We start from the raw sequence: 24,211 nt of genomic DNA on the forward strand, positions 1-24,211 counted from the left end.
CAAACAGCAACTACAATTCAGATCTACTTTCTAGCCCAACAGGTTTATGCTCAAGCTGCAAGGTTAAACTATACTCTGCCAAAAAAGGAGAGTAATTATCTATTGTAACTATAGAAAATCGGTTGCTCCCATCTGAGAGAATTAGATTACTTCCAAGATTTAAAGGTAAATATGTATTCCATATTTCTCTGATATATATATATATATATATATATATATATATATATATATATATATATATATATATATATATATATATATATATATATATATTTATATATATTGATAGGTGATGCAGAGTCAACCTGTGATTGTCCACTATGTGTTATGTCCAGAGATAAATTCTAAGAGGTAAACCTTAAGGTAATGTATAACTTTTAATGTAAACTTAGTAACGTAAACATTTGAAAATCAATTTGTATAAAATATTTATAAGTTGTAATTTACTTAATCGATTTGAAAATTGATTGAACTACCATTAACAATAACTTATGTATAAAATATTATTTCTTAGGATGTTTTAAGTGTTTATTTAAATGAACCTGAGATATCAAATGAAGTTATTATAAAAATTTGCTTCAATCGTTATCAAAGATTTATTACCGCAGTAGAAAAAGTGTAGTTTACAGCTAAGAAAAAAGTTGAAAATAAAAAAATCCTACATACTGTAATTAAAGATTTAGTGTATGTGAAAGATTCCAAATCACTTGTTGAATATATTTGCACTGTTAAGGGACTAAAAATAGATAAAGTTATTATTCGTGGTCAAGGATCCTTAAAATTTGTTATGAATATTTTTATTATAGAAACAGACATTGACTGTCGAGAAAACAAAAATACTGGTGTTAATAAAGTTCTGGTATTGGCATTTGTCAAAAATGTTACTAAAATCATACGAACCTTCAGATAATTATGGAGAAAATAATGCTCAGACTTAAGTTCTACTTAGCAGCAGATCTTAAACTGCTAAATATAACTTTAGGCTTATCAGGACATGGAGGAAAATACTCTTGTTCATATTGTAATGATGTCAAATCTGGGAGAACTATCAATAAGTTAAAGTTGCTGTATGGAAGCTTTGCTGAAAATGGATCTAAGAAATGTTCTATGCAGATCTACAAAAATGTTATAGATCCATGTCTGCTTAATGTAGCTGGAGATACAAATGTACTTGATGTAGTTCCTCCACCAGAACTTCATTTGCTGATGAAAATTGTTATAGAGATTTCTAATGTTTTATGTAAAGAACCTGAAATTGCTGTATGGCTAAGTAAGCATGGGATAATTTGGCCTGGATATAATGGAGGTGGGTTGGATGGTAGAAATGCTAACGAAATTCAGATGTTTCTGCCTGATTTGGAACAAGATATTTTTGACCATTATCCTTTTTATCATCCAGTTGTTGAACTGTTAAAATCATTTTCTATAGGTAATTTATACACACACACACACACACACTAGGGTGGTCCAGAATTACATAGTAAAAATTAAAAGTGTTCCTAACCACTCTCCACAAGGCTAACATTGTTCTACTATATATAAGGAATAACCATGCAAAAAATAGGACCAATTTGAGCAATTTTAGGGGTCAATAGGATTTCAACATTTTAGGCAAGCACTTAATTTTACAGCATGTTTGTAGCAGAAATCACATTGCTTAGTGTTTATACCTAATTTTTAGTTTTGTTTTTCTGAACAGCACTTCTGGGACACCATACAAAGTAATTGTTCTAGTTCTTTGTGCAATTTGTAATTAGCAGACATCTTGCCATCAGCAAATAATTTTTAAAAATTGAAATTTTTTCAAATAAATAATATTTTTGAAATTTTTTTCTGACTATAGAAGAAAAGCTTAAAAGGTTAGTAATTTGCATCAGCTGCTTTATGCATATATTTATACATAACTTATTATACATAATTACAATTAATTAGTTACCATGAATAGTTAATAATCTATTGTTTATTAAATGGATTAGTGTAATATTATCAATTTATCAGTCACATATTAAGGCCTTAAAACAAATGTTGTTGTTTTTAAAATAAAATGAACATGAACAGAGAGAATGTCAACAGTTCAAGCATGGCTGGAGTGGATCACAATCATGCAAAGAAAGAGACAAAGAAGAGAGCTCGTATAGAAGCTAATGAAAATCGAGACAGAAAAGTTGCAGCAAATAGAAACACTCTGTTCTGCTTTGGATATCAGTTCTTCTTCTAAGTCTGAAGACGAGGACGACGTCGATGATGAAGACTTCAGAGTTCCATCATCATTGGCTTTAGGCCATCCCCTTGACGACCTGACATTGTCTAGGAGCACCATCAGAAGGTCATGGATGGTTAACTGAAAAAAAGTAGCTGAAGCAGAGAAGAGTTCTTTTTCAACTGAAATTTCTCTTCTCCATTGGGATGGGAAACTGCTTCCGGACATAGCTGGTGCAAAAAAAACGGTTGATCGAATTACTGTGATTGTCACTGGGAATGGTATCAAGAAGTTATTGGCAGTCCCAAAAATTGTAGGAGGAACTGGGGAAAAACAGGCTGCTGCATGCTTAGAAGTACTAGATGACTGGAATCTACAAGAAAAAGTTCAAGGTCTGGTATTTGATATAACTTCCTCCAACACAGGCCTCCATCGAGGGCATGCATTCTTATTGAAGAAGCATTTGGCCATGAACTTGTAAACATCAGATGCCGCCATCATATCCTGGAAGTTGTTCTGAGCAGTGTCTTCACAGCTGTTTTTAGTGGGATGGGTGGACCAGAAGTTGGTCTTTTTAAGAGGTTTCAGAAGAAATGGCCATACATCAAGCAAACAGAGTATTTGCCAGCTAGCAACAAAATCTTCAATGAGGATACCAAAACTCTTTGAACGGAGATGGTCTACTACACCAAAGCCACAGGACATCAGCAGCCTCGGGAGAATTACCTCGAGCTCCTTCGGCTATGTCTTATCGTCCTCGGTGGAAGCAGTTTTAAGATGGAGTTCCAGTTCCAAGCTCCAGGAGCAATTCATCATGCTAAATGGATGTCGAAGGCCATCTATTCTCTAAAAATGGTGCTACTTGAAGGCCAGTTGGAATTAATATAAGTGACATGCCTTATAAACATAGAGAAAATGCTAAAGAAAAGTGCAGTTTGAAGGAGCTGGCACTCTTCATTTCTCTCATTTATGGATGTTTCTGGGACAAGGCTCCGCTGGCTTCATACACTCCCCTGAATGATGCAATGATGATAGGGCTTCTCAAGAAATATCCAAACCGTATTATTGCTGATGCGGCTTACAGTGCATTTACTCGACATATGTGGTTCTTCTCAGAACACCTCGTGGGTTTAATTTTTTTTTGACAACTGAGTCCCTCTAGATGTTAAAAAAGCCATGATAGCCAACCTCCAGCTTCTAAAGACTCAGTCAGCTCTGAAGAGAATAAACATGTGTGGCGCAGACTTCAATCATCTTGAAAAGTTTGTGACTCAAAGAACATTTTGTCTTTTCAAAATACTTAGTATCACCGGAAAGAAGGAGGCCAAGAGTTTCCCGTTGAAAGATCCAGAAGCATGGGAATCGAATGCTTGCTACCAAAATTTGAAGGATCGAGTCGACAAGATGAAGGTTGTCAATGATAGCGCAGAGCGTGGCATTGCTCTTATCCAGAAATATAATGAAACCCTCACCAAAGACGAGGACCAAAAATAGTTTCTGCTTCGTTTTGTCCAGCGACGCTAGATTAACCCATTCTCCTCTAAGGCAGCCATGATCGCGGTAGATAACATTTGATGGGGCATTACTTATACATACTTTTGAAATCAGTATTATAACAATTTTTCATTTAAAATTTTAGAAATTAAAATATCAAATGAAATTTTTACTCTTTTGACCATATAGACCGTATACATAAAAAGTCAAAATTTTTATTGACCCCTAAATATTGTCTGATTTGCTTCAAATTTTTCCTAACCTAAACCTACTACATTTGACTAGTGCATGATGACTTCATGATCAGTAATGAAGTAAGAACAAGAAACTTAAAAAACAACAGAGAATTGCATCATAAAACATTTCAAACAATAGGCAGCATCAGACATCATGCAGGATCTGAAAAGTTAAAAAAATACAGACCAAAACTTATATTTTGTCATTTTGCCAAAAATTAAGTTATCATGAACCTACCAACATTTTCAACAAAAACCAGAAATGTCTTTCTTCAAACAGTTAGAGACATTTACTTAAGAAAAACATTGGTTTTTTTAAATTAAAAAAAACTACACGTTGAAAGCAGTGATTGACTCACAAGATTAAGAAGGTGTGTATCTGTTAGAAAATTCATGCTGACAGCAGTGATTGACAAGAATAAGGAGAATTGAGTGGGTTACAAAGATGGAAGCAAGTAATTAATAAAACTTATATATCGCCAGTATACAAGAGAAATGTACCAAGTCCATTTTTAGCAGTATGGAGTTATTTATACCACTATTTAGTATTTTAAAATCTTTATCGTTTGATATAGCACACAAATTTAATAAATCAATTATTGATGGGTTATTAAGATTTTTTATTTCAAATGTTACACAAAAACTTATTATTTTCACTTTTTTGCAAAAACAATTTATGTCTAACAATGTTTTATAATTCTACCTATTATATTGTAAATTCTCTACAATATACCATAATCGTTTTTTTTCAGAACCTATGTAAACATGTCTAAAAGATCAAATAATCAAGAGGCACTCCGTAAACAAGTGTACGCTTTTTTGGATTTGCATCCAATAGAGAACAAAATGTTTATTATTAATCATTTTCGCATGGAAAATGTCCTAAAATCTACCATGTTCGATATACTGCAACAAGTTATCGGACTGCAGAAAAAAAAAAAGAAACAGATATAACGCCTAAAAAAGTCAATTGATAAGGAGGATGGAGTTTCACACCATAGTTGTGAAAAGATTCAACATTTCCCAGCAGTATATATCCAAAATTATCAACGAAAAGACGAGCACTTGATATCGTGAAAAAAACTAAAATTGTTTTTTTCACGATATAAAACTGTTGGGCATCCTAAGTACAAAAAATTTGTTGCACTTTCTGTAAAAAATTTGTGATAATTGACAACAAATGGTATTTTCCTTTGTGCAAAACAGAGCTTTCTGGCAACACAGGATTTTACACTTCAGATCCCGACGCAACTTCTAACGAGGTCAAGCTCAAAATAAAAAGCAAATACGAGCCAAAATTATTAGTTTGGATAGCCTTGTTATAGAAAGAGGTCTCAAAGCATTACAAGGCTCCTTCAGGCCCAGCAGTTAACAAAGATGTGTACATTTCCAATGCCTGATTAAAATAAAGAAGTTCATCAATGAGGTTCATAAAAACGACAAAATTGTGTTCTGGCCTGATCTAGCCTCTGCACACTACTTAAACAAAGTAAAAGATTACTTAAAAAGCAAAAATATTTCTTATCTTATCTATAAAATATTTTTTATCTCGAATATGTGTCGAGAGACATAAACCCTGCTAATGTGCCCGAATTGCGTCCGATTGAGAATTTTTGGACTAAAATCAAAAGATTGGTGTATGTAGACAATTTGCAAGCGAAAAATCTCCATCAACTAAGAAATCGAATAGTTCATTGTATGAAAAAAATCGAGCAAAATCGTGTGCATAGGCTTGGGGCGAGTATCTTTGCAAGAGTTGACTGTGTTCAGTAGAATGGACTGATAAACGAAGAATTTTTTTTTACTTTGTAAAATATAAATTTTTTGTTAATATGCTTTTTAAATTTAAAAAATTTAAAGAGATACTAATTTTCAAAATTTGTCTGGATTTTTAGTTGTAATATGTTATTATAAACTTTTTTTTCAAAATGACTTTTTTGCCTAAGGCATAGAAATGAGTTTTTCAACTTTTGATATTTTGTTTTAAATATGAAACTACTTATTTATTCAAAAATTTTCAACAAATAAGTGGGAGGCAGAGGCTACTAGAAGTAGCCTCCAAATCATTTTGCCTCCAAAACTTTCATTTGGAGACAGCCACCAATGGCCTCCCTATTAATGTCAGCCTCCAAAACATTTTGCCTCCAAAAAAAACTATGGCTGTGGCTGCCAATAAAAAGATGGAAGCCACTGGAGGCGGAAGAAAGATTATTTTGCCCTTAAAAAATTATTAGAAGGCAGCGACCAACTGCTGCTGAAGAAAAGTGGAGGCAAAAAGATTTACACCGTTTATCAACACTGTTCAGAAGACTTAAAAAAGTGTAACTTTTTGTGTCAGGAAAACATAGGATGTCAATGCATTAATGTTCGCAGGAAAAAAAACTTTTTTTAAAACAAGTTACAAAGAACAGTTACAAGTAACAGTACAAGTTACAAGTAACAGTACACAATTTATTTAACATTTTTAAACTTCTTTTTCATTGACAACTTAACTGAATACAAGATTGAGTTTTATTTAATGGAACATAATGATAGTTTGCTTGAGTAACAATCATGTTAGAAAAGAGATACAACCCTACGATGAAAAAGTTCCTTAGCAGTTAGAACGAGCCTAACATTATTAAGAATTCATTTTAGATTTTGCAAACATTTATTAATAAATAAAGTCTATTGTGAAATTATACAGTTGTTATTTTTTATCAACTATTTTTATAAATGATTAATACAAAATATACATTATATTTGACACACAATCTTAACTCGAAAGAAAAAAAAAGAAATTATATTTTAATGGGTAATCCAAAAATGTTTTTCATAAATTTGCGTAGAACGTTGACTTGGTGAACTGTTAGTTAATTATTCAACTCCCTCAATAACAGGGTGTCTGCCAATATTTTATGGTGAATTTCCCTGATTTGATTTAAAGTTGTCCAAACTCAACTTCATAAAAATTAGACATCTTTCAAAAAAATACTATTCAATTGCAAAAATATAAACAATAATACAACCCAAATTAAACATAACAGGATAATTTCATAAAACTATTTGGTTTCATCTTTTCTCTTTCAGTAACTTCCAACTCTAATAATGGTTGATTGTAGCCTTGTTGGAAGCAAAGATGTTAAAAAAAAAAATTATTATTATACCATATACAACTTACTTATGTCAAGTTATGTAAGTTTGATGAAGAGTCACTTTCTCTGATTTCTTACTAATTTTTTTTTAAATTTAACCCTATTTCCCTAATTTGTTTTGAGATATCTGAATTGCCTGTATAAGCATATAACACTTTTTTGTATTTTTTATTCAGTTTCTTTTAGAATTTATGCACGGGTCATGGTTTTTCCTTAAAAGTGTTTATTATTTCTATTGCATGTGCGGTGCTTATATTCTATTATTAATTTTTTTAAATTTGTTTTACTGTGTCTTATTCTGTTATTTTTAAATATATATTTAAAAAGTTATATTGAACAGATGTTCAGCATCTGTTCAATATTCTAAATTTTTTTTCTTATCTTCCTATTTTTACCTTATTTCACTTGAGCTCGGTCCTTTGATGAACATTTTGGGATTTTTTTTTTTTATCTTTTTCTTTAAATCTATTTGATACACAATCTTAATTTAAAAGAAAAAAAAAATTTTTAATGGGTAATCCAAATGATTTTCATAAGCTTTGCAATATATATTTGAAACATATAAAGCAATCAATGAATACATGAAATCAGAAGAAAACGAAGAACTAAAAACAATCAGAAAAAAAAGATAATAAAAAGCAATAAAGAAAAAAATCTAATTTTTAACCATCAATTTGTCTTGTTTAAGTTTGGACATTTTTTCTGCAAAAAGTAATTCAACCTATAATGTTTTTTTTAAACTTTATAATGTAAATATTTTTAACCCACAATTCAATTTTATTTTATACATTAAAGTATAAACACTATAAATACTTTAGCTGAATTCTTTGCATTTTCTTCATTAATGATGTGAATTTCATTTTTTAATAAAGCAATTTCTTTTTGATGTTCCTAAAAAAATGGTTGTATGTTCAGAAAAAAAAAAAAATTTTTCACTAAAATTTATATTTTTAAATATCGAAAACAAGTTAAATAATATATTTTTATTTAAGTAATGATTCAATCATTATTATTTTATCAGCGCCTATGATGACCCATTTATGATGACTCATTTATGATCCCCCATATGTGAGAAATGCATGCAAATAAAAAAAAAAATATATATTAATCTTCTTTGTTTAGCCAGCGCTTTAGCACTCAAGCATTTTCGCGCTCACTCACACGGCCGCAAAAAATTTAGCAAGAGCATAAAATAGTTTTTTTTATTGCTCTTTTCATTTCTCTTCATTTTTAGTTTTTGATGAACGCAATTTTAACATAAAAAGATGAACTTTTTTAAAAAAATTTCATCTTTTTACGTTAAAATTGCGTTCATCAAAAACTAAAAGTGGCCATTTGGTCAGCACTTTTTCCTATGCTGGCATTAAATTTTAAACAGAGAAGACTGATATATATATATATATATATATATATATATATATATATATATATATATATATATATATATATATTATATGAATGTGTGTTTAAATAAGCCCTTTGACGTCACACTGAAGTAGCCCACTGCCAGGGGCTTCAGTACATACATCGACTACCTTATAGTCTGCTTGCGCAAGGGAGTGCCCCTACATCAACTGAGGGTTTGGCATGGGATAGCAATCTTTTTCTTTCATTATTATTTATTTTTTTCTTTTTTTTTCTGAAAACGCCATACTGAACAGCCAAAAAAACCTATTTTATAAAGAAAAAAATTTGACTTACAGTATTTGAAAAAGCTATTGTTTGCATTAGATTTCGTGTTCGTGTCTCCCACTCACTTTTTTCATTTAATATCTGCAGGAATGATTTTGATCTTTGCTAAGAAAAAAATAAAAATATATATTCAAGTAAACAAAACAAAAAAAAAACAAAAAAACGAAAAATAAGGAATTATTAAAATAATAATGAAATAAATTTAAATCTTTTATTCTTTAATATATTACTTTTCTATAATTTTTAATAAAAACGTTTTATTCAAACATTGATACAGAATACACATCATAATATTTATGAAAGTTTAAAAGCAAATTATTTTTTTTCATCATAGGAAATCCAAAGATGGGTTCTTGATTATGCATGAAATTTTACATTATTATACATTAAATTTAACATTGCAAAATTTAAACATTTTAAATAAGTTTAGTGTTTATATTAAAGTATTTCTTATATTATATTATACTTTCTAGTTTTTCAATTTAACATAATCAAGAACTCATCTTTGGATTTCCTGTTTTACTATTGTTTCTAGACCAATGTGGTCTTCATATGGATTATGAGACTTTCACTATTTTCCGCATATAAAAGGTTATCTATGTGACATATCTTTATTAATAAAAGGTTATCTATGTGACATGTCTTTGTTAATAAAAGGTTATCTATGTGACATGCAAAAGGTTATCTATGTGACATGCAAAAAGTTATCTATGTGACATGCAAAAGGTTATCTATGTGACATGCAAAAGGTTATCTATGTGACATGCAAAAGGTTATCTATGTGACATGTAAAAGGTTATCTATGTGACATGTCTTTGTTAAGTATAAATATATTTTGTAGTGTAATGTCCAGTTATTAATAAAGTTTTCATAAAATAAATCTTTTAATTCTAAAGCAAGTACACCTAGTTGCACATTTATAAACAGACTAGTTATCAAGAACTTTATTTATAAATAGACTAGTTGTCAAGAGTAATTATTAAGAACATTTTCATTCTAACTAGAAATTTCTACTTCATAGAAATTTCTGGTTTGAATAAAAATGTTCTTAAACAAGGTTTTAAAAGACCCATAAAATAATTTAAACCCTATATTTAAAATATTAAAAATATGTAGCCTTTAAAAAAAATTTTCAGATTTTGTTTTTCTGATCTCATTAAGATTTAGACCTTCTTTTATATTTATTAAGATTTAACATCCATGATTTGGTGGTTTAACAACCACGGTTCAATACTTTTCTACTGGACATAATATACTATGAATCATGGATTTCCATATTATCATTTTTTAATTTAGGTAAAAGATTGTGAAAAAATTAAAGTTTTTTACTAAGTAAGTGTGTGTATGTATAAATTTATACATATATATATATATATATATATATATATTATATATATATATATATATATATATATATATATATATATATATACATACGAATATATATGTATATAAATATATGTATGTATATATCAGGCCTGTAGCAGGGGCTGGAGGGGGTGGGTAGCAGGGGCATATGACCCCCCCTCCAATAAATTTTCAAATAAACAATTTTAAATAAAATTCCAATATTCACCTTTACATGGCAGAATTAATTTAGATAACGGGCAGTTTGTGAAAACCAAATTTTGGAGTCTGTTTTTTATATTTTTACGTAGGCAAGAAAGAAGCCATTCAACTGCTGACATCAGTTAATTTTAAACTGTTTCTAACGTTACAAAAAAATTTTTTTTGCATAAATTTTTATGAGCTGATGATGCTGGTAACCAAAATCCAGAAAAAATTTCTAATAACAAATTATTAATTGTATTAAGATAATTTGTATTAATTGATGTTTTCTTACTAATACACACACACACACACACACACACACACACACACACACACACACACACACACACACACATATGTATGTATGTATGTATGTATGTATGTATGTATGTATGTATGTATGTATGTATGTATGTATGTATGTATGTATGTATCATAATCAAATTCAATCATTATAAAATCATGATCATTACATTTGAAGACGTTTGTTAATTAGAAATTACAATATTATATATAACTCATTAACTTAAGATGTTATTTAAAAATAGAAGTTTTTTCTCATCATTATTTCAACCTTTTAAATAACCAGTTTATTAAAATTAAATTCATTCATAACTTTGGATAATTTAACTGTCAAGTTGTTTATTTAGTTTTAACTTTTAAGTTTATTCAGTTTAATAATAATGTATAAATAAAAATATTTAAATATTACCAGAATCCATGGTGCCCTGTAGACTAGTATCATTGGAGACTAGTATCCTTAGAGCTACTTTTTTTAAACAATAATAATAAAATATAATTACTTATTGCAATGACAAACTTATATAATTCATTAAATAATTAAAATAACCGTAATAAGTTTAGAACTTGAAAATGTATTATTTCTAACTAGTTCATTTGTTGCTTCAGGACTAACACATGACTGGAGATTAGTTTCAGAAACACTTTTTCTTACTTCACCTAAAAGACAAGATAAAATAAAGAATGAAATAAGTTAAAAAAAAAAGGTAATAAAATTAAGACATAATTCTATTACTTGTGTCAATAAATTATATAATTAGTGTAATATATTAAAATAATATAACTTATTTATAACCCTTTCGTACTCAAATTTCTAAATGTTTACACACAAGCAATAAAAATGATCACACACAAGCTGTGTATGCCCAAAGAAAAAGAAAAACACAAAAAACTTGATGATTTAAGTACATTAATTTAAAGATTGGAGATTTAAGTGCATTATTCTATGTTATGTGTGTGTACAAAGTAGACAAACAACATAAAATAATGCACTAAAATTTTCAACAAATAAACAAAAAATATAAAACAAGCACTATTTGTCAGCAAAAAATTTATAAAAAATACATAATAAATAAAACAAACTTAAAACAGCATAAAGTGTAAGAAAAGAAAAGAAAACTTTTAAATATAAATAATTTAGTAACATTTATGCTTAACCTTGTGTTTTCACCTGTTCTGAACCAGTAAATAGCTACTTGTAGCCAAATACCAGTAAACCAGACATGGCTACTTGTAGCCAAATACCAACTCAAGTTTGTAAAGCAACAATATTTTTGAAGAAATAAGAGAAATATATGATAGAAACAATTTTAGAAAAACCATTAAAATAAACTTGAATATAACATACAGCGACTCATCTTATGTTTGACTTCAATTTTATTGCTATGTTGATCTTTCAAGTAGTTAACTATTGTTGTTATGAGACGAAACAAACGCTTTTCCTTTGGAGATGGGTTATTGCCTTTAAAAAAAAATAATACTTAAAACAATTCAACAATTCATTTACACACACACAAAAGCTTTATAAACTTTTTTTTATTATTTGATACACTGTCTGCCCAAACCAAACCCTAGATTGATATAGGAGCACTCCTCGCATGTTCTACCTATTTTTTAGTTGATGCATGTCAAAAGTAAAAAAAATAAAAATAAAAACAGTCTAAAAAATCATTCTTGCGTTTTTGTGGTTTTAAAAAAAATGTAACTAGTTTCCTATAATTTAATAGTTTTGACATGTCAAAATTTATACCATAGAGTAGTTAAGAGTCAATTTTACCACAAACGGTAATTTTAAGTTTTTTAATTACGGTCATTTAAATGAAGACCTTTACTATAGGAATATAAACACATATATAAAAAAACACAAAATTGGAACTTTATTGAATCATTTGTTTTTTTTTAATCTAAAAATATTTTTGTTTTTATTCTTTTGCTTTGTGCTGTTTTTATTATTTAATGTTACTTATTTTATTTTGCTGTTTTTTAATTGGCTAATTTATCTATCTATCTATCTATCTATATATATATATATATATATATATATATATATATATATATATATATATATATATATATATATATATATATATATATATATATATATATATATATATATATTATATCTATAAAGTACTTTAGTGTATAAAGCAATATTTAAGTTATTAGTAATGCTATATTTTAATTTTAATACGTTCAATAAATTTGATCTTCGAGTCCAATTCCAGAGCAGCAGCTTCAACTAAAAATAAAATATATTTATACTATTATTTAATATATTATTATTTAATTAATATATAAACCTATATATATACATATATATATATATATATATGTATATATATATATATATATATATATATATACATATATATATCTATCTATATATATATATATATATATATATAATATATATATATATATATATATATATATATATATATATATATATATATATATATATATATATATATATATATATATATATATATATATATTTAAACAACTTTAAAAAGTATTCTACACAATAGAGTGCTCAATGTTCTTAACAGAACAGAGCAATTATATTAGTAATAATAATATAATTGCTCTGTTCTAATATAATTGCTCTGTTCTGTTAAGAACATTGAGCACTCTATTGTGTAGAATACTTTTTAAAGTTGTTTAAATATATATTAGGCTCCTTATTAACATTTGTTGAGCACTCTTAATTGTATTTTAATATTCCGTGTAATTATGGAAACTAATAACTTCACTTACTCGTTGAAAAATATACCTATACTAGATGAAAAAAGTTATACTATTTCTTTGATTGATAAAGTTGAGCATTTTATTAAAAGAATTCGTTGGAAAGCCCATTTTTTCTTAAAACCAAATACAAAAACAGATGATACATTTAATAATAATGATAATTATGGATTTAAAACAAAAAATTCCCCACCTTTTATATCTGATTTGGAAAATTTTGAAAATGACCTATTACATTTAATTAAAACAATCAAGTTTCGCCCTATAAAAAACGAATTTCAAACAGAATTAAAGTTAGATGTTAAAAAAATTAAATCAAACCCTAATATTTTGGTTTTTGCTGATAAAACAAATAATATTTACCAACTCACAACAGAAAACTATGAAAAAATTTTACGCGACAGTATTACTAGTTCTTATGAAAAAGCCCCTAAAAATTTGGAAAAGGCAATTAATTTAGAAGCGCAAAGTATTGCTAAAAAAATAAACCTTGATAATAGAATCGAATCAACTGCCCCTGCCCAAGCCTTCGTAACACTAAAAGACCATAAACCAAATTTTCAAAACAAACTTCCTTGTAGGTTATTGGTTCCCTCAAAAAGTGAGATTGGACATATAAGCAAAATTAAATTGGACAAAATTAATAATATTCTTAGAAATAAATTAAATTTGCAACAGTGGAAAAATACCACTGATGTTATAAATTGGTTCTCCATAATCGAAAATAAAAATGACTGCACATTTATTCAATTTGACATTAATGATTTTTACCCCTCAATAACCGCAGATATTTTAGATAAGACTATTGAATTTGCAAAAAGCCACACAGCTATTCCTGATGACACAATCCGTATAATAAAACATTGTAGAAAAACCTTACTTTATTTTAATAAGGAAACTTGGAAAAAGAAAAACATACATGACTGCTTTGATGTAACAATGGGCAGTTATGATGGAGCAGAAATTTGTGAATTTGTTGGACTATATATTTTAGATTTGTTAAGTAAAATAATCAATATAAAAGATTTAGGCCTTTATCGCGACGATGGTTTAATAGTAATGCGTAGAAAATCTGGTCCACAGCTCGACAAAATTAGAAAAGATATTATAAAAATTTTTAAAAATATTGGCTTTCAAATCGAAATAAACATAAATTTAAAAATTGTGAATTTTCTTGATGTCACATTTAACCTCTCTGAAAATTCATATAAGCCTTTCAAAAAACCAAACGATGAACTATTATATATTAACATTAACTCTAACCATCCACCCCAAGTTCTAAAACAAATCCCGATTTCAATTAATAACAGACTAAACCAAAATTCCTCAAATGAAAATGTATTCAATTCCTCTAAACGAATATTTGAAGATGCCCTAAAAAAAAGTGGTTTTGAAAATTTTGAATTAAAATTTGACCCTGAAAAAAAGAATACAAAAAAACGAAATAGAACTAGAAATGTAATTTGGTTCAACCCCCCATATAGCAAAAATGTTTCTACTAACATAGGAAAAGTGTTTTTAAAATTGGTTGATAAGCATTTCCCGTGATCTAATAAACTACATAAAATTTTTAATCGAAATACAATTAAAGTTAGCTACAGTTGCACAAAAAATATGGAAAGAATTATAAAAGGTCACAATAAGGCTTTGTTAAACAAAAAAGAAATCCTAAATGAAAAAACTACAGAAAATTGTAATTGTAAACAAAAAATCAATTGTCCAATGAGTGGAAGTTGTTTATCAAAAAATGTGGTATATAAATGTGTTGTTTCCTCTAAGAATGTACCTGATAAACAATATATTGGCATAACAGAGGGTGAATGGAAAAAACGTTTTGCCAATCATAAGCAATCTTTCAAGAATAAAAAGTATTCAAAAGACACCATGCTGTCAAAATATATATGGGAATTAAAAGAAAAAAATATTGATGATTTTATACTGAATTGGTCTATCCTTAAAACAGCGCCTGCATATAACAATATTTCCAAAAAATGCATACTATGCCTACAAGAAAAATTTGAAATAATTACACATGCAAATCAAGAATGCTTATTAAACAAAAGATCGGAATTAATTTCTAAATGTAGGCACGAAAATAAGTTTCTCCTAAAAAACTATAAAAATAAATGAGTTCAAATAATATTTACATTAACTACCCTTTTTAAAAAAACCTTTTTAAAAAAATAGCATAAGTAATCATTTCTAAAGAATTCTTTTTATAATAGTGTCAGCAAATTCCACAAATGTGTGAAAATTTACAGTAGTTAAGACATTTGCAACTTCCTGTAATTTAATTTTGGTATAAATTGAAGTTTTATTAATTTGATCATCCATTTCTGATGAAAGAAAAAAAGAAAAAAAAAAAACTAATATATATATATATATATATATATATATATTTATATAAATGCTAAAAAATATTACTTTCTGCAGCTACCAAAATTTGAATGACCTTCTTATTTACAGCACAACGTTTAGCTAGGTCAGATGCTGTTTCATTTTCATGGTTTTCCAACAACACATCAGCGCCCATCTAAAAAAAGTAATTAACAAAACACTGAAAAATCACTGAAAAAAATAAAGAACAAAAATAAAAATGAAATAAAAACAAACTTCTAATAAAAATTCAATAGATTCAACATGTTTATCTGTTTCAGCTTTGCTAAAGTAAAAAAAAGTTATATTTTAAGTCACAGAATTTTATTTTAGACAAATATTTAAATATAAAAAATATTTTAAAAATAAAATTGTAAATTAGCAATAATCAAATAAAAATAAATATCACAAAATTATATAAGGAGTTGTGATAAAGCTATGCTGTTTACATTATGCTAAAAACATTTATGATTGGTAATATTTAAATTATTCAAATGATATTTTAAAGTGGTTTCGTGAATAAAGTAATCAATGTTTCAAAAATCCCACACTATTTGTTATAAAAGTTTGAATAACTATTACATAAAATATACAAATGAAATAAATTCAGATAAAATTAAAAAAAATGAAGTTTAAATTTCATTAAGATTTTCTTTAACTTTTTAAATTTAAATAAAAAAGAAATGCTAAAATAAGATGTTTTGATAAAAGTATTTGTTATGTATAATATTCTCCATACATTTGCTACATTAACATAAAATTTAAATTTAGAAACAAAATGAAAAAACCTATATAACCTAACATAACTTATAAAAGTTATGTAACTTAATAAGTTTTATAACTTATATAAACTTATACAAAGTTATAAAGTTATATAACTTATATAAAGTTAAATAAACTTATAAAATTTATAAAGTTATAAGTTTAATTATCACTTTTAAGGGAAAATGTTTTATTTTTAAATTTTTCAAAACTTTAGATTTTAAAAAACTTTTGTTGTTTAATGTATACATAAAAAAAATTAAAATAAAAACCTTTCATAAAATACTATTCAGGGCTTTTATTCTTGTAGTACTTTAAACTTGCAAAAACAAACTATTATATATATATATATATATATATATATATATATATATATATATATATATATATAATAAAATGTTTTTGCAATATATATATATATATATATATATATATATATATACATATATATATATATATATATATATATATATATATATATATATATATATATATATATATATATATATATATATATATATATATATATATATATATATATATATATATATATCAGTGGCAGGTGAACTTTAACTCAAACAAAACTCAATTTTTTTCAGCTAATCATTATCGCAATAATCTAGATCTTCCTATATTTATAAATGGTAATGTACTTGAGGAGTCATCTACCCTTCATCTTTTAGAACTAACTCTTACTTCTGATCTTTCTTGGAAACCATATATCAAATCCATTACAAAATTAGCATTTCTTTATCCAGTTCGCCATCTTCTTACTCGGGATTCTATTCTTTATCTCTATAAATCTCAAATCTGCCCTAGTATGGAGTACTGTTACCATATATAGGGCTAATCTTCCAATGATGACCTTTCTCGTTTAGACAAGGTGCAAAAACGCATTGTAAACATAGTTGGACCTGCACTTGCAGCCAACTTCCAACCATTATCAAATTGTCGTAATGTTGCTTCTCTTTTTCTTTTCTACAAATACTATAATGGGCACTGCTCTAAAGAGCTAGCGTCTTTTGTGCCATCTACTAAAATTCGTTCTTGTGTTACTTGTCATTCAATTAAATTTCATCCTTTTACTGTAATTGTTCCTAAATGTTTCAAAAATTCTTATTCATCTAATTTTTTTCCTCAAACATCCGTGCTTTGAAATTCGCTTCCCTTATCTTGCTTTACTGATTTATTAACTATAAATGCTTGTTCAATTACTTTATTTGAAGTTTTAAATTTTTACTTTTAAAATTAGAAATCTTAGTAACAAAACACTAAAAACTAATATCTTAATAGATCTGAAACAAATTTCTTCCACAAATGGACACTGTTTGTATCACTCCATTTCATATAAAATTTTTCATTTTATATTACTACACAATTTCACACTGATATTTATATATATATATATATATATATATATATATATATATATATATATATATATATATATATATATAATATAAATATAAGAAAAGATTGCTGCCCCATACCAAACCCCCAATGTAGTGGCACTGCTTCGTGGCAGTAGGCTATAAGATAGTTAATGTATGTGTACTAATATATATATAATATATATTAGTACACATACATTAACTATCTTATAGCCTACTATATATATATATATAATATATATATATATATATATATATATATATATACACATATATATATAATATATATATATATAATATATATATATATAATATATATATATATATATATATCTATATATATATATATATAATATATATATATATATATATATATATATATATATATATATATATATATATATATATATATATATATATATATATGCACAGCCTGCAAAATTCAAAGGATTTCAGGTCGGCATAAGAGTGCCATACTGAGCCAATATCAGGTTGGCAAAAAACTTATATGGATTTTTTGTTTTCTGTTACAAAATGGATAATGATTAAACAAAAGCTTTATAGCTCATGCTTTATGCTTTATATTTTAATGAATGTTGCAATTAAAATTTATGTAAGTAAAATTAATCAATTAGTTAATTAAAATTAATTAATTTTTTAGTTTTAGTTTGTTTATTACATTTTTATATTTAATTCATAATTTTTTATTGGATTATAGAAAATTGTCATTTTGTCATTTTGCTGAAGACGAAGATTTTGTTAACGGTTTAAAAAAATGAGTTTACAGTTTACATCCGGTTGCTCTAACCTGTACAGAAATAAGAATTTACTTCTCTTCTACAGTAGTTGTTTTTAATTTTTAATAAAAAAAACACTCTTTGAAATTGTAGCATAGTATGAACTTGTAACTTTATGTAAATAAATAATTTGAACTTTTAAAAATAATGGGAATAATGGGAAAAAAATAATGATCATGGTTTGATCGCTCTAAAACTATTATCTCATTCTTCTTCTTCATCAGAATCCCCCTATCATCGTACCTTTTACAACTACCTTAAAGCTGACTGGGACTCTTTCCTGATTTTCTTCGTGATGGTCTTTGAGTAGAAATCTTTTGTCTTCCTGCTGAAAAATGTGCTTCTTACATAACTTCGTGGATTCAGGCTGGCATGGAATCTTTTATTCCCTCTCGAAGATTCCAGGTCAAGCCTCACTCTTCTCTATGGTTTTCCTCACATTGTGCTGCTGCAATTTCCAATCGAAACCGTTACTTCCATATCTATCATCAAAACAATTCTCCCAAAAACAGACATCTGTTTATTACTGCTAGAAACCATTGTAAAAAGGTTTTGTCTAACGCCAAAGCCTGCTATTCTCAGGTCATGAAAACTCGTATTTCATCATAAAAATTAGGCTCTCGTGACTTCTGGAGAATCTTTAACAGTATCAATAATAAGGGCAAATCTGTTATTCCACCTCTCTTGTATGGTTCAAACTTTGTCACCTTTGTCACCAAGACAAAGCTAGATTGTTTGCTAAGAACCTTTCATCAATATCATCTTTTGATTCCACTAGTTGTGTTCTACCTGATTTAGCCGTCAAACAGGTTGATCCATTGCTTGACATTTGTATCACTCCAGCTTCTGTATCCAATTGTAGTACAAAAGTTGTCCTCAATGGACAGCACTCTTCTTCATATCCTGTAACTTCAGGGGTTCATAGTTGGACCTGCTCTTGCAGCCAACCTCCAACTATTATCATATTATCATAATGTTGCTTCTCTTTCTCTTTTCTACAAATACTATAATGGGCACTGCTCTAAAGAGCAAGCGTTCCTTGTGCCACCTACTAAAATCATTCTCGTGTTACTTGTCATTCAAAGTCTCATCCTTTTTCTGTGACTATCCCTAAGTGCTCCAAAAACTCTTATTTCTCCAATTTTTTCCCCTCAAACATCAGTTCTTTGGAATTCGCTTCCTTCATCTTGCTTTCCTGATTTATGTAGCTTGCAATTTTCAAAGGCGCCTGTCAATCTACAATCTTGCTTTACAAAACTTCATCTTTTCTCTTCCAGTAACTTGCAGATAACAATTAAGACAACAATTATTAGGTCATAGAAATTTTTATATTTATAATGAATTCATATATTTTATATTTTAATTCGTATATATTATAAATGATACCTTTAATGAACTCTTCTACTTTTGTTTTTATTATTAGAGACAAGATTGTTGACATAGAAAAGAAGAGAAAAGATTTAAACAAACACAGAAATTGTTTAAGTAAAAATTTAGTTTAAAAAGAGACAACACTTGAATTACTTATAAATAACAGCTCTGGAAAGACATGATTATTTCATTACTAAACAGAGTATTTTTGAAAGTATTTAAGAGGCAGAAAAAGTCAAGTATAAATATAACAGCATGTAATATTAAAGACAACTTTATTGTATTCGCTAAGGGTAAAGGTCTTTCAGTGCATTTTGACTTAATAACCATAGTAAAAATGAAAGAACTTGGTAGAGAAAAAGTTGAAAGAGTAGATGTGCTTCTCTTTTCACCAGATCTTTAAGAATCTAAAATTTTGGGTATTGTCTTTTGATACCAGTTACAAATACTGGTTGGCTAAAATTTTGGGTACTGTCTTTTGATACCAGTTACAAATACTGGTTGGCTAAAAGGATTCTGTACTCTAATGGAGCAGTGGAGAGGAAAAGCTTTGATTTGGATGGCTTGTTGTCAAGTCTATGAATTACAAATAAAGGTAAATATTGAAAAAAGCTATACATGAACAAAGTATCATAAAATATTTTTGTATTTATTTATATATTTAATTGTAAATAATTCTCAATGAGTTGAATAATTCACCTTATTATTAAAATTTCAATATGTAATTTGAAATAAATCTTTCAGCACTTTTCAAGTGTTTTTACTTGAGGTAACACAAGTGGATCAAAAACTGAGTTATTCGAAAGGCTGAAATGTAACTGGATATCGATTCTTGAAAAGAAGATAAATTATGATAATCTGAATAGATTTGACTCATTCCTGACTACTTTTTAAAAAAGCAGCTTGGTTTAAATGTTTAATGATCTTTGGTTGATTGTCCTAATAAATTAAGATTAATGTGTTTGACTCTAAGTTTTAATAATAAAGTTCTTTATAAAAATTTAGACTTGTAAATCATAAAGATTTTTTCAAAATTGCCTCAATAATGTTTCCAAGAAATGACTACAAGTATTTTATGCAATTAGAAAATACAATTAGAAGTTACTTGGTTCATATAAAATCTTCAGCTGTGTATGAGATTTACAAAACTATAAAAAACTCTTTATATTGAACTTCCTATAAAAATTTTAAAAGCAAGTAATTAAGGTTTATATAAAAAACTATAATTAACAAAAATATAGCATAACTCGATACTTGTTGGTAAGAAAATTTTAAAAGTAATGTGATAATAATTACTTCCTGTTTATATGTTCATTGTATAATGTCCCTGTTTATGTAGGTGAGCTTCATAAATAAGAAGTAAATTCTCATTTGAGAATTTTAACATTAAAAATAATTTAAAAAAAGGTTCATTTTTATGGCAATTGAAAACATACTGATCAAATTTATCTGAACCAATACCTGTTCTCAATGTACACATTGATGTGTAGATTAGTTCTTAACCTAAGGTTATTAGTTTTACTAATGTATGTTGTTTTTCCATCACATCCATTACATGATAGAAAATAAATAATATTTTATTTGCGTTATGATAGTACAGTAGAATTATTTTCAAAAACTGATTTTAATTTATTGTCTAAAACAGATAGTTTCAAAATACGATGTAGAGTAGTTAACGAATTTTCAAAATAATATTTTCAAAATTTGTAGTTACAAAAGGTATAATTTTGTTCTTTTCTCTTTTTTGAAGTGCTGGTCCCTGTAGACGAGCTTTAAATATTCCATTATTAATGATTTTTACAACGCCAACCAAAAAATATTTTAAGACTCATAAGTACATTAGGTTTTAATAAGAAATCAGTTTTTATTAACGATGAATGCAAATTTTAAAATGCGTATCAAACGTTGTAAGTTATGTACTATGTATCTTCAGTTTGTTAACCATTTTACCACATCATCTGGTAAAGTATGGTACATTAAAACATGTAACATCATGTAATTCAAAAAAATATTATTTATTTTCTATCATGTAATGGATGTGATGGAAAAACAACATACATTGGTAAAACTAATAACCTAAGGTTAAGAACTAATCTACACATCTACACATGCAGAACAGGTATTGGTTCAGATAAATTTGATCAGCATGTTTTCAATTGCCATAAAAACGAACCTTTTTTTAAATTATTTCCAATGTTAAAACTCTCAAATGAGAATTTACTTCTTATTTATGAAGCTCACCTACATAAACAGGAACATGATACAATGAACATATAAACAGGAAGTAATTATTATCACATAACTTTTAAAATTTCCTTACCAACAAGTATCAAGTTATGCTATGTTTTTGTTAATTATAGTTTTTTATATAAACCTTAATTACTTGCTTTTTAAACTTTTTATAGGAAGTTCAATATAAAGAGTTTTTTATAGTTTTGTAAATCTCATACACAGCAGAAGATTTTACATGAAAGGCCTTCTGTGTTAGAGAAAATTTTTTTTAAATATTTGTCAAAATTTAAATAATAAATATATTTTACTCATCTTAGATTGAATAGTTTTTCTTTTGTTACCTGGAACATTTACTCATATTTGTTAAAATTTTTTTGGCTAAACATTTATATATATATATATATATATATATATATATATATATATATATATATATATATATATATATATATATATATATATATATATATATATATGTATATATATATATATATATATGTATATATATATACAACCCCCGGAATTAGGAAAAATGAGGTCGGCAATAATTTGCCGACCTCAATCTTTTTGAGGTCGGCAATAATTATTTGATACAAAGGTGTGACCATAAAACATAGAAAGGAGGTCGGCAATTTTTTACCGACCTCAAACACTTTCAGGTCGGAATGCCAACCCTAATTTCGAGGGTTGTATATATATATATATATATATATATACATATATATATATATATATATATATATATATATATATATATATATATATATATATATATGGAAACGTAGCCATGTTAAAAAAAACTAATCCTAAAAAACATAAAAAAAACTTGTAAATTAAACAAAACAAAGTAAAAAAAATAAATAATATCAATCATACGAAACAGCTGAATGAAGAGCAGACCAACCCTTCTAAAAGAAAAATATAAAAAAATCAACTTTACTCTGTATGCCCAATTAGTTACCAGGACATTAAAAAAAACATATGTAATTTAATTGTTATAGCATTATTATTTATTCATCCATTATTTTGTTATTACAATTTTCTTTTTAACTCTTAAAAAAAAAAATAACTAAAAGAAGCTAAACTAACTAAATTAAACATTTCAAACAAGCTGTTTACAGTCTTTTTGTTTTGTTATCTTTATGCTTTTATTTTTGATAATTGATAGTAGAGAAAAAATAAGTTAATTAATTTTTGTTAAAGTTTTTTATTGAATTTTTATTACTTAATGCTGCAAAAAAACTATTCAAGTGCAAAGAATGCATATTAGTGATGCATACTAGTTCAAAGAGTACTAGATCAAGACATGAACTCTGAAATGAAAATTAAAAACAAAAAACATAAACAATATAAAAATTAACAATCAACCAAACATTAAAATATTTTATTGAATTAGTAGATTTAAAAAATATAAAAATGTAATAAAACTATTTCAAATTGATATTCCATTATTTTTTTGACAGAGTAAAAAAAAACAACTATAACAACAAAAAAACAAACAAAAAAACTTACATCATTAACTGCATTTACATCAACACCTTTTTCCTTAAAAAAAATTATTAATTTTCTAATTATTATTCTGTTATATTAAACTTTAATTAGTTATTATTTATTAAACATTTGAACATTTGTTTGTTAAAAAATGTTTATTGAAAATTGTTTATTTTAAAATGTAAATCCAGACTTCTTTAATAGCATCTTTTGATGTGATCTTGAACATCTTTTTTTTTTAATGATAAAAAAAATTTAAATTACTAAATTTATTACAGTTTTTTCCATTTATTATTATTTTATTTATTATTCTTGATTTTTAAATATTTTAAATATTATATTGAAATATTAAAAATCTTTTAAAGCATAGGTATTTATGATCCTAAATATATCTATCCTTGACTGGATAGATATATTTTATAATGGTGTGTAATATAAT

At 26.6% G+C, this 24,211-nt stretch overlaps 1 protein-coding gene across 13 annotated transcripts in view; it reads right to left on the reverse strand.

The window, feature by feature from the left end:
* Positions 1-24,211, reverse strand: part of LOC136080471 (RUN and FYVE domain-containing protein 2-like) — a 63,281-nt gene that overhangs the window by 11,370 nt on the left and 27,700 nt on the right. For 5 of the 13 annotated variants that reach the window (XR_010638477.1, XR_010638476.1, XM_065797146.1 and 2 more), the window contains 10 exons: positions 23,794-23,826; positions 23,158-23,189; positions 15,966-16,014; positions 15,777-15,885; positions 12,799-12,846; positions 11,956-12,069; positions 11,158-11,267; positions 8,766-8,861; positions 7,878-7,955; positions 7,732-7,785 (listed from right to left, as the gene is read on the reverse strand). Coding sequence is in view for 9 of the 13 variants with exons in the window: in XM_065797146.1 (XP_065653218.1) it covers positions 7,732-7,785; positions 7,878-7,955; positions 8,766-8,861; positions 11,158-11,267; positions 11,956-12,069; positions 12,799-12,846; positions 15,777-15,885; positions 15,966-16,014; positions 23,158-23,189; positions 23,794-23,826 (723 nt within the window). In the remaining 4 variants the exon portion in view is untranslated. The remainder of the gene's footprint in view (positions 1-7,731; positions 7,786-7,877; positions 7,956-8,765; positions 8,862-11,157; positions 11,268-11,955; positions 12,070-12,798; positions 12,847-15,776; positions 15,886-15,965; positions 16,015-23,157; positions 23,190-23,793; positions 23,827-24,211) is intronic. The other 8 variants (XR_010638479.1, XM_065797148.1, XM_065797149.1 and 5 more) reach the window with 3 other exon arrangements.

The sequence above is a fragment of the Hydra vulgaris genome, chromosome 05 (assembly GCF_038396675.1).
Source record: "Hydra vulgaris chromosome 05, alternate assembly HydraT2T_AEP".
Classification (NCBI taxonomy): domain Eukaryota; kingdom Metazoa; phylum Cnidaria; class Hydrozoa; order Anthoathecata; family Hydridae; genus Hydra; species Hydra vulgaris.